At 43.8% G+C, this 12,204-nt stretch overlaps 1 protein-coding gene across 3 annotated transcripts in view; it reads right to left on the reverse strand.

Moving 5' to 3' along the window:
- Positions 1-5,500: 5,500 nt before the first annotated feature.
- Positions 5,501-12,204, reverse strand: part of Klf7 (KLF transcription factor 7) — an 83,945-nt gene continuing 77,241 nt past the window's right edge. For all 3 annotated transcript variants that reach the window (XM_051190347.1, XM_051190346.1, XM_051190348.1), the window contains one exon: positions 5,501-6,464. In XM_051190347.1, coding sequence (XP_051046304.1) covers positions 6,413-6,464 — 52 coding nt within the window. In that variant the 3' untranslated portion in view covers positions 5,501-6,412. The remainder of the gene's footprint in view (positions 6,465-12,204) is intronic.

The raw sequence follows: 12,204 nt of genomic DNA on the forward strand, positions 1-12,204 counted from the left end.
AAATATTGCTTTTCATAACTTCCAACCATTTGCTGTTTCTCTTTTACTTCACTGAAACCATGAAGTATGTGCACAGAGGGGAGGGGGCATCTTTTGCTTCCCCTCCTCCAAGAAAGAAAAGTAGTATGAAGGTCACATTTGAACCTCTTGGATGATTACTTTTTCTCCTAATGAAATGAGCTGATGGGAAACACAGTGAGCCATCCCAAGGCCAAACACATTCTACTGTTTATTACACATATTACATTCTTAAATAAAAATGCGTCACATAACATTTTTGCATAGATATCTTACAATATACCAATTTAAAAAAGAATTATGAAACAGACCAGTAACAAAAATAAATTTTTCTTCATTAATAATTTTGTAACATTAACATACCACCATCATATAATACAAATAATAGTTTTAAATCTTAAGACTTTTGTACAGCAAAAAAACTTGACAAAGTAATATATTTATATATATATATAAAAAGCTTAAAAAAAATAAAATGTCAAAAAAAGGCATAACCGAGGGCTATAAGACTGGGTACTTCTGTGATATATTATAAATACCAGAGAAGGCCTGAGAGAATGTGACGGGGAGGTGGGGGGAGGGGAGGGGCTGGGGGCAAGTCTTTCCAAACACGCTTGTTAGACACGTCCGGCAAAACGAAAATGTATAGTGCAAAATTAAATTTCTTCAAGCAACTGTGAAGAGGGTAATAGAGAGTAGAAAGAAAATGATGGTGGCTGTGGAGCCATGTATTATGAGCTGAGCAGGCATGAGGGTGCCGGGTGGTGGGAGGGAAGGAAGGGAGGCTCCAAAGACATTTAACATTTATTTTTGTCTCTGTGTTAGCAAGGAGATCTTGGCCCTAACAGGTGGAACTTTTTTTCCCTCCCTGGAATGGAGCAGAAGTGGAAACGGAAGAAATCAAACTGAGCTTGGGTTAGGAAATGCATGCTGGGAAGCAAAAACAAAGAACAAACCAATGAGCCCCCAGATCTTCAGGACCCGATTTACAGAAATTATTCTGCCTCTGGTCCCAAGGGCTAGGAATAAAACATCCCCTTTCCCCACCCACTGCTCCTCCCCTGTACATGGAACTAACTCCCAGTGGTGTGGATTTTATATACTGGCATTATAAGCATTCATCCCCCCCAAAGAGATTAGGCACTGGTGGCTACCCCTCTTATACCTCAGTAGCCTGTTTTCCTTCTGTGAAGGTACAGTAGGTACACATGCACACCCACAAAGGTGTGTGCACACACACCACCCTCATTATTCTGACATGGGGTCCTTTTTATGGCAGTAGACAGAAGCTGGGGTCAAAGCTCACAGTTGAAAAAAATCGTATAAACGGTCCCCAACCAAGAACATATCAACCTTCCCTCATGACCACAGAGAGGGAGCCCTGTTTTGAAAGAGTATCTTGTTTGGGATATTTTTGAAGCAACAGCCTTGATTTCACTCTCATTTTGGATACCTGTTTCTCGAGGACTTACAAGCAAATACAGAACCCCTGAAGAATACAGTACTATATTGGTAAGATGCACATAAAGTTAATTGCAGCTTAGTTATCCCCCTTCTGGGATCTGTTAGAGGAACCAAGAGAGGAGATTTAATTGTTAAAAACAAGAAACCCTGAAGCCTCAGGCATTAGTCATGAGACACATAGGAACAGATTTTGCTTCCTTTGACATATTTCTGTTGTCCCATTTCAAATGCTTCCAAAGATCCTCAAAGGAAAAACAAAAGCAAAAAACAAAATAAACAAACAAGCAAAAAACCCCAGGCCACCACAAAGGCAGCAAAGTACACTCAGGCCGGGCCCTCCAGTTCCAAATTAAGCATCACCCATATTTCCCAAAATGCAACCTGGACACTCAGAACTAGCTATCCTCCTGCACCAACTTCTGCCACTTGTAGAAAATTTGAGGGAAGGTTTTCATGAATTTGTCTCAGCCAGGTACTACTTACTGAATTTTCACTTGGACAATATTCTGGGTGTAAGGTTTCAGCCATATGTTGACCAGAGGTCTTTTGCTTTCTTGTTTTTGAAGGGAGAAAGCAGATTGATTTGTGTACTCTGATGGGTTATATGCTCCTTACCTTTGCCCTTTTGAGGAGATAAAAGTAGTTCCTCCTTTCACATTATAAAGTGGCTTCCAGAGAGGAAATCACTCAGAATTATTAAAACCAACCACTGAGGCTTGCACTGGCAATCTGTTTCTTTTGGGCTTTCCCATGGGATGCAGGAGTGGAGGTTGCAGGCAGGATGTTCTGAATGCATGGGTGAGCCCCCAACCCCAACCATTTGTTTTCCCTTGGATACAAATAGACATGGATCATTTGGAAGCTTATCCCAAATTCAAGTCCTCAAATAAGCTCTTCTCTGATTTCAAAGATTTTTCCAAAACGAAAACCAAAAAGAAAACCTAGGAATCCATTCTGCTCATCAGGCATGAGGTTGACTGTCTTTTTACCCTGTTATCATCAGGCAATCAAAGATGGGAGAGGGTAGAGGAGGCGCACGTGGGGAGGTGATGGCAGGGAGAGAGGACTGGCAGAAGGGCTTGTGAAGGAATTTGGAAAAGAACCGGGAAATGGCCAGCATGAAGCTCATTTTGGGGTCCCCAATATTTTTATAAAAATGCAGCTTTATCATGGAATCCAAACATTCTCTCTCTCTCTTTTTCTGGACAAAATGCTCATCACCATGAGCCATGAAGCTGGGCCAGTGAGTTGACAGTGGGACAGGAGGCCAGGAGCAAGGAGCAGCATTATGATGTCAGGTCTCCACATCCCTGACTGTCGTGTGGAGGAGAAAGAGGCGAAACTTGAAGTAAAGGAAGTCGCCAGTGGCTTAGAAACACATCTTCTACACAGCCAACTCTGGACCCTGGATAGAGTGCTCAAGAGGACAGCCTATGACACACTATGCCAGGCTTGCTCTTTCAAATTTGTGATCCCTTGGACTGTTAGGAGGTAATGTCATAAACTGTGAAAGGGATTTCGTGTTTCAAATATCCATTACATCATCCTAGATAACCAGTCCTCTTGGGAGCAAAATATATATTGAGGTTATTTCTTGGAAAACCTGCTCTCCACCCCCCCCACCCCCCCAAGGCTCCAAGAGACCATCTTTGCCATTTGAGAAAGGACAGATGATTTCTCACAAACATATTTCCAAAATGTCCAAGGGTTGCCCAGCCCACGCTGTGGACTGGTTCTCCTCCACAGGTGTCCATTGGGGCTAGAGAAGAACAAGTTTAAAGCCACGCGCTTAGCACCCACCAAATTTCAGGCCAATTCCCACAGTCAACAAAGGACTCTGAAGCAAGCAAGCACCGTCATGGCATCCCAGTGCACCCTGCTCCAATAGAGGACAGGAGCAGATCACAAAGGACCTCACTGATACAAAAGAGAAATCACCAAACATTTCAGACATCAAAGAGGACCAAGAAGCCTTTGTTCTGCCACATTCAAATGAAACCACAGATGACGAGAGGGACAAATAGCAATGATTACTCTTTTTCGTATTTTTTCTTTTTCTTTCTTTTTTTTTTCCTTTTCTTTTTAAATAGAGCCTTGCGTTGGTCAGTACAAAATTTAAATCAAGTACTATAAACCTTCATAATAACATTTTGAGAGCAAGAGCAGCCCCAGCCTGGGAGAGAACACCTGTGAATCGTGGCAGCCATGGCTTAATGCCATCCCTGGCGTGTGCGTGCATTCATGCTGGAGGCTGCTGCAGAAGGGAAAAAAAGACAAAGCAACAGAATTTGGGTAGTCTAAAGTTTCATCTAGTGCACTGACTGGAGGCGCTACAGTTCAATACAACTGAGGTTCAAGGTCCCTCACACATCCTTCATCCAAAAAGGATGCACCACACATTCAAATAAAATCCCATGGTGAGCCCTGATGGACTGGCTGCAAAATGCACTCAAATGTAGTAGAGATGAGATTGTCAGCAAGCAGTGCTCCAGTAAATAAGTCATGTCCACTTTTAAATCTTTGGAATAAAACAGATTTCTTTTTTCTTTAATACCCTCCAACTAACATATACATAATTGCTTCTAGCAAATGGGTGTGTGTGTGTGTGTGTGTGTGTGTGTGTGTGTGTGTGTATGTGTGTGTTTGTGTGTTTAGGGTGGTTTCTTTTCTTTTGTATTATTTATTTTTGGTCTAAATTGAAAACAGAAAAAGGAAGTAAAAGAAAAAAATTCTAAAGGCCAGACCTCGAAATGCTCCAAGTGTCCAACTGGAAGCTATAGCATTTGTGACAAGGAGGTCCCTTCACCCTCAGACGAGTAGATTCAACATTTCAGTGAAACAAAAGTTGCAGGAAGCTGAGAACCCAAGTGCCAAGGACTTTGAAGGTCGCTGTCATTATGTGTTTGTGTTGCTTATATTATTATTATTATTCATTATTTCCTTTAAAAGACTTCAGTTTTGCGTCCCAAATGTGTATGGGGTCGCATTTTAACAGTCAATGAGTCACACAGTCAAAGGATGGCGGGAGGGAGCCAGCTGGTATGAAGGAGCAGCAACCATGAGCGGACCAAATGCCATTTTTGTTTGTTAGACGTGTCTTGAAGGGATGGTCCCAGAATATACAAAATATACAATCTGCCCTAATAACCACCCCGCTTACTTGCATAGGACATTTAATGGTCCTAAAGACAGTCTTTGGAGTTTAGGCCAGTGCCAGCTAGCTAAGAATTTGGGAAGATAAAAACCAACATTGGATGTATGTGTGTAAAATGCAAGTAAGCAATATAATTCCCCTTAGAGTCAGCTTTCAGGGTAAATATGAGGCCTCCGTTGATCCTGGGTGCTTTCGGTCACAAGCCATGGTGGGTCTGGCCAAAAGAACCAGTTCCCTCTCCCCTAAAGAAAGTCCTCCCAAACCCCTAGACACATCACAAGAGAGACACCTCCATCCTTTCCTATATAGACAACCCTTATCCCCACAATGGCATTTTGAAGCATGTATTTAACAAGTGGGTACCATGAGCTCAGTGGGTAAGAGAGAAGGGATGGGATGATGTTTTGTGAAGCCTCTAGACTTGGGAGGCATCCTCAGATCCCCCCTCTCCCCCGACTCCTGGAAAGAGTGATATTTTTGGCTTTTTGTCAGGTCATAACCCAGAGTTAGAATAAATATGCAGCTGCCCTTTGAGACTAGCGACATCTATGCTGTAACTGGTTATAGGGGAACAATGACACAGCACAGTGGCTGCTCACTGTGAGCTGAGGTCATCATGCCTCAAGGAGGGATGAGTGAACTGTGATGTCCCGTCTGATTGGCTGCTTCGAGAGCTGGACATCCAGGTGCCGAGAGAGTCCTGGAGAGGTTTAGTCCATGAAGAAAAGATAAGACATTTAAGCTTCCAAATAAGCTTTTTTTGTTTTGTTTTGTTTTGTTTTTTTTCAAGTTTCCATTAGCAAAAATCAGAGAGATTAAAAAGAAAAAATCTAGCACTGGCAAGAAGGTGAGGCTCAAGGGGTATACTGTGACTTATCATCAAGGACTTTATTCTCTTGGCCACTTTGCAGTCATGCTAGAAGTTTCCAGAATCCCTAGTGCATATGATGTGCGAGAGTCAAAAAGGTAAGAAAAGAAAACTCCTCCCTTGAGAGTGAAGTCTAGAGAGATGCAGGCCAGAAAGGTGTAAGGTGTGAATCCATAGTCTGCCGCCACTAAGGCCGTTGGTACCGGCTCAAAGGATCTCAATGGTCCTAAGAAGAACCAAAACCAACCGACAGTTCTGGGAGGAAGTGTGACGCACGGAATAGCAGGACTTTTCACACACAAAGGACAAATAAACCAGGAGTTAAGTTTGGCTACCAAACTGCAATTTGGTTTTCTAGGTCAATTTCCCCCAACTATTTAAAAAGAAATATTAGTGCTACACATATGCAACCGTGAGATGTTGGATTCTCTTATCAAGTTGCACTGAGAAGCAAAGTTCTGTAAGCCCCTCATACTGCTGGCCACGGTGGAGACATCCATTTGCTTTTTATCTTTTCCATTGGCAACAGCTGGAAGTTATTCCAATAGTGCTGGAGTCAGCAGCCAGCGCCTTGCTGAGTTCACCTGGCTTCCTTCTTCCTCGTCTTCTACCATCTGGCTAGGACAAGGCATAAGAAATAGACGTATATACTTTAAATATAGTTGAGTGCATGACAGTGGGTATGTGTGTGGGTCTGTGTGTGTGAGGGTGTGTGTACGTGTGCGTGTACATGTATGTACACAGAGGTTTGTAAGCGAGAACTTTCTTCTGCGAGGCAATCCTCCCCGCCTGAAGTCCAGCCCTCTGCCTCATGGCATTTCCTTCCAACACTGGCTGATGCCATGGCAACTCTGGCCTTTATGGTGTTTTGTTGTCTTCATTGTTGTTGTTGTTTACTTTTGTTTTGTTTAGATATGTCTCTTCATATGTAGCGCAAGATGGTCAGACCTGGAGAAACACCTAGAACAATAAACAACAAGTATGTTAGAAAGGTCCAGCTACTTCTGTCGATTTACCCAATGACCCATCTTAAAGACAGGTGGCACCCATGCATTATGGAGGGATGAGGACGTGTGATTGAGGAGTCAGCTAGGGTTAAACCCTAACTCTCCCAGGACTTGTGTGGCTGCCAGGGATGCTCGAAGCATTCTCATAGGCTTGCTTAAAGGATTAAACAAAACGAGTATTAGAATGTCACGTCACACGGAGTAAGATGTCAATGCATATTAACTGTTATGATTACGACTGTAATTATCTAAGATGGAACGAATGTGCAAAACTCACATCATGCTCACATGCTGTAAATACAGTAACGAATAACTGGCCTGCATCATCAGGTAGGAGATAGAGCACTGATGTTTCAACATCCAGATTGCAGTCTCAAGCTTTACAACAAAAGCTTGTACTACCTGTAATTCCCACAGGCTCATAACAAGCACAATACATTCATGTCAAGGCAAAGAATACAGAAGGGCCTTCACAGACTGAGTATATTCTAGTGTATAGGCATTGTGCCAGAGTATCCTCAACACTATGCTAGTGACATCTCCATGGTGAATCAGTCTGTCTGTGTGTGCACATCTGTCTGTTTCTCTGTGTGCTAAAGAGCTGGGCTGAGGCTACATAGGTGGGAGGAGAGGAATAGAGACCAGGGCTGAGTCTTTTGGACTAACACTTGATGCTTAAGTTCTATAATGGAGCACCTTCCTCGGCAGATGTTATGGTCATCTTTCTTCCTCGTTACTGGTAGTAGACACATGATAGTCTCTTGGGTAGAAACCCTTTTACGTTCTCAGTAGTATAAAGCTGACCTCCCTTCAAAGGTGAAAGCTATGGTGGCTGTGATTGCTAAGCAACAGTCACATGACCCACAGAAGCCAAAGAGAGGCAGTTATGAGCTGCAGAAATTACCGGAAGAGAGACATGCTTCTACTGGGAATACTAAATTGGTGTGGGATGAGCTTGGGGCTACTAGTGCCTATATTGCAGCTGTGGGAAAGCCTGCTGGAGAAGGAAGTGGGCAGAGAAAGGGGTGAAAGGGAGAAACAATTTTGATGGTATCTGAGAACCTGGGTTCAGCCAGCTTTAAAGACAAACCGAATTCCATTTGTGACAGTTATCTGTGAATAAATAACCTTTTACACTAACAGCAGTCTAAGGCAGGGTTCTGTATCTCATCACTAATGTAATATTTCCACGTTCCAACAGTGTGCAATCTTGAGTTCTGGCTGGAGTACCAGTTATGCGCATGTAAAGCAACCTCCACGCTTGACCCTCTCTCCTTTTTTTTCCTTATGCCAGCCCTTGCCTTGCCTATGAAAGCATCCCTAGGTATCCCTGTAGTCTGAGATAGCCCCATGACTCAGAACCCTTGCTCAGACATTAGCAAGCCACCCATTCAGGTTTGCAGAATTTCCTGTCCAAAGCAAGACTTCCTTGTGTTTGTTCTTTCTTAAAACAAACAAACCACAAACCCACCCTGTCCCCTGACCCCAAGAGTCTCCACACCCTCTGTTTGTGCCCATTCCTTAAATAGGTACACACGCACAACAGAACCTAAGGAGATGACAATAAATAAGACAAAAAGACAATGAAAAACTTGTGGAATGGGAAAATTACAGCCGAAAACAATCTAACCCAACAATGCCTGAATAACAATCCTATCCCTACTAGCTTATTTTAGGCCCTAACTTGGAGTGAACAAGCTATCTGGACAATCCCTCTGAACTAACTCTGAAACAGATTTGATCTATTGTAAAATAGTGACACAGATAAATAGTCTTCAGGGAATTAATTCAGTTTCTAACCTGCACAATTCCTTTCTGTTGTGGGGCCCACTGTCTCTCCCTTCTTCCTTCAACTCTCCCTGGCCGCCCGCCTTTCTCTGCTTTTTTCTAGCATCTAGAGGATGCCCATACCATTTCTAGAGACTCTAAGCTTCCATCATCAAGGCAGAGTCCTTAAAAATGGAAGAGGGGATTGAAAGAAGGCAGCTCTGAAGATAGAGGATTGGAGTCTCAAGCAATGAGTATGAGCAGCTTCTAGAGCCTGACAAAAGGCAAGAAATAGACTCCTCCCTAACAGCTCTAGGATAGAATGCAGGCTGCCAGAACCTTGACCATAGCCCAGCAAGATAGACTTAGGTTGAACTTGGAAGCTATAGATTGGCAAGAGAGTGATTTTGTAGTGTAAATGAACACTAAACACGAGACCTCTGTGGTCACAGGTTGCCACAACAACCAGAACATCAACCGAGAGGATCAGTGGTTATGGGGGAATTAGGACCTGATAGAAAACAATAGAGCAGCTTCTTGGAATCCTGTCTGCCTCCAGGGTATGTGGGCATTTGAACTGGTGAGACAAGGAGGGGCCTTGGCAGAGGGTCAAGCCTCTTTGCTTTCCTTCTCAGAACCTGGGAATGTAACCCTGGTGTAGAACATTATACAGTCACATGTGTTCAGCTTTTCCTCTGCTTCTACTGTGGCAGGATATCTAGCCATATATGTTCATATGTTCAACTATCTACCCTTATCCTTCAACCTTATTCAGGAAAAAAGCCAAGCCCTTTAGCCTGCTATGAAATACAACTGCGTGCCAACTGACCCAAACAAGCATCTTAATTTGCTCAAATTCCAGGAACTGTTTGATATTTAGACTTAGACCAGATTCCCTACCATTAACGTTTCCACTCAAATTTAATATACCAGGTTAGGTACTTAGTCAAGATTAATGTATATTTATCAATTTATACTTACTGAGTTCTTCATAGAAATAGGAAAGAGAATTAGATAAACTGGGCATCTAGAAGTGCAGAATCCAATCATTTTAAGGGTCCTATACCCCAAGAAGTATTCATAATGACACAACAGCCTAATGACTATACATAACACGGTCTTTATTGATTGAAATTGGTACATTATGGAGGACTAGTCTAAACCTACAATTACTCTCTTGCTTATGGTCAGGATGCTCTGAAGTGAAATGTGTGTTAAGCCAACTACAACCCTCCAGGGAACTAGGAGGCTGAGACCCAGCTAACACTTTTTCTCACTTAAAGGTGTACTGCTATAAATACTAAAACATCCCCTCCCAGCTCTCCAAGACCTTTCATGACCACCTTGATAACAGTCCCACCTGGATTCTAATAGCCTGCTGGGAGAAGTGCTATTCTGCCTTTTCCCCCGTAGAAGAACTGGAACCCTGTTTACCACCATCTGTAGCCTTATGCTCTCCTGGCTGTGACACTCTGGCGTGGATTACTTGCAGGGCTACAGTAGGTTCTGTCTGATGATAAGGAAGTGGTATAGTCACCTCACTGGTTTTTCCTCCAGCCTGAACCGGAAGCCTGAGGTTATGAGACTCAGTGTCTTCAGGGGCCAGGCAGGGGAAAGTATGGAAGTGCACCGAGCCAAGGATGTTACATAGAACACTCCTAGACTGGCTCTTTCCCCTTACGATACGACATTAAATATGAAGACATGGTGGCCCCTGTGAGAGGAAATGACACAGAAAGTAGGATCATACTAGACAGCAAATGACTTGCTTTCATGTTGGACAGGCAACAGGGAATGGTAGGGACAGTAGAAAAGCCATCATCACAACACGTGACAGCTATTCAGCTCCAGTCTATGACAGCCATGGGCCTATGATGGTCAGGTACAACTGTTCTAGATAAAAACTACACTCAACAATTTCAAGCAGGAAGCAAAGGAAACAAATAAATATAATTACTTCATGTATCTTTAAAACTCACACAGACAAATAAAAGCGTACATTATACATGGTATGTGTTCAAGAAAGGGGAAGTTAAACCTCATTTAGCCTCTATAGAAAGGGGGCTGACTGCTCAGTCTGAGGCAGGCAGCAGTGTACTCACACACACTGTGACGCCACCAGCACACAGGCCCCTGCTACCAGCTGTAGACAGCCTCAGTTCCCAAAGGTCAAAGTCTCCTAAGGAATGGCAGCTCCCCATCACTGCAGCCCTTGTTTTGGGGCCTCACGACAGCTCCCAGACCTGTTTATTCTTAGCACCCCAGACAGTGACATGAGAGCTACTGCCTGTCATGAGACACTAGCGAGTTCCAGCCCTCACTCCTGATACTGAAAATGCACTCCTGACCTAGGGGCATGGGACTCTGGCCTACTCAAACTTCCCTAGGTATCACAGCACAGAATTTGTGCCATCCATATAGCAACTTCCATCTCCAAAGACCATGGTGTTATTTTGATGAGGAAAACAAAGCAAATGACTAACCAGATTACCCATCACTGCTGTTTCCTCCACACCCAAGACGCTTGGAATATTTTTCCACATCAGTCACTTGAGTGGGTGACTGACTGCTAATGTGTCGGCTGCTCCAAGTCAGGAATTCTTCAGGGGGTTGACTTAGCAATCTCCTCATAAGTGCTCACAATCTAGTTCTAAGCACTAGGACAACCCACAACGCCACGCTCTCCAAGTCACAACCTCAACACCCTTCAGAGATAGGGTGGATTGTGTGGGTACCTCATCTTGATCCCAGTTAATAACAGGGGGAAGCTCTTCTTCGTAGGCTTGTGGGCAGAGCCAACACCTATAGGCTTCTTCATTAGCCAGGGCTGAGGAGTACTGACCAGGGGTCATGTGAGATAGAGGTTAAGGATGGTGTCAAACACAGCGACACTGACGAGGACACGCCGAGGAATAAAGCCTACTGCATTGCAGAGGCCTTCTAGGGAATGGAATGGGTGTGGAACAAGGGCTGTGTTCCTGGGTAGCAGACACAGCTCTCCAGGCACTGGAGGACAATAGTTGCTAGAGGCACACTTCCTCAGGCCTGGGGGGGGGGTGTTATCTCTGCACTCCAGGAGGCGTGGGGTCTTTATTTAGTTCTCATAGGATGAAGATAAGAGGGAAATATCCTCTTCAGGAAGAATGGGGGAAGAAAAACAGAAGTGTTCTTTATAAGCATCTCAAAAGAACACCAGGCCAACTTGGCAGAACATGGACTTAGCCATCCCTGCTCTACTCTCCAAGCAAGCACACCCTCAGAGGAAGGGCCTGGCCAGTGGGAGATGCAGGTGTGGAGTACAGGGACTGGGAGAGCCAGGAAGTGAGAGAGATCTCATTTCCTCCCAAGGGTGGCCAGGCCTCTGTGGACATCCTGCTACCCCCCCCCCCCCAATCCTGCAAGCTGCTGTCCAAGCCGGGGAACCCTGAGGCTTTCAGGGGCTTTTATTGTATTAGAAGCATTTTTCTCAACATAACTGAGACCTTTAGTATTGCATTAAAAAGATGGTTAATTTTCTTAAGCTTCCCTTTAAACACAGAAATAGGATTAGAAGGATAACATGCTCAGATGCAAGCCCATTATTTGATTATGTCTAAACCTAATCCTGCCTTCACCTTGGCCTGCAGAGTCTCCATTTTGGGGTTTATCGGCTGATAATGCCAGGACTGTCAGATGCTATTACTCGGCTACTATCTGTTGCTACGGGATCCTTCCACTATCAAATGCTGAAGGTTTGAAATTAAATTACAGAGTGAGTTTGCAGAGTATTGCCATTTTTGGACCCTTGAGCATATCTTCATCGAGGAAGGAATAGTCCAGATGCCCCAAGAACAGGCCCTTCCTTTAGTAAACTCATTTCCAATAATGCATTAGAAAAAAAAAAAAAGTCTTAGAAATAAGCCTGCCTCCCATTAATCAATTTTTTT

The sequence above is a fragment of the Phodopus roborovskii genome, unplaced genomic scaffold (genome assembly GCF_943737965.1).
Source record: "Phodopus roborovskii unplaced genomic scaffold, PHOROB, whole genome shotgun sequence".
In the NCBI taxonomy this organism is placed as follows: domain Eukaryota; kingdom Metazoa; phylum Chordata; class Mammalia; order Rodentia; family Cricetidae; genus Phodopus; species Phodopus roborovskii.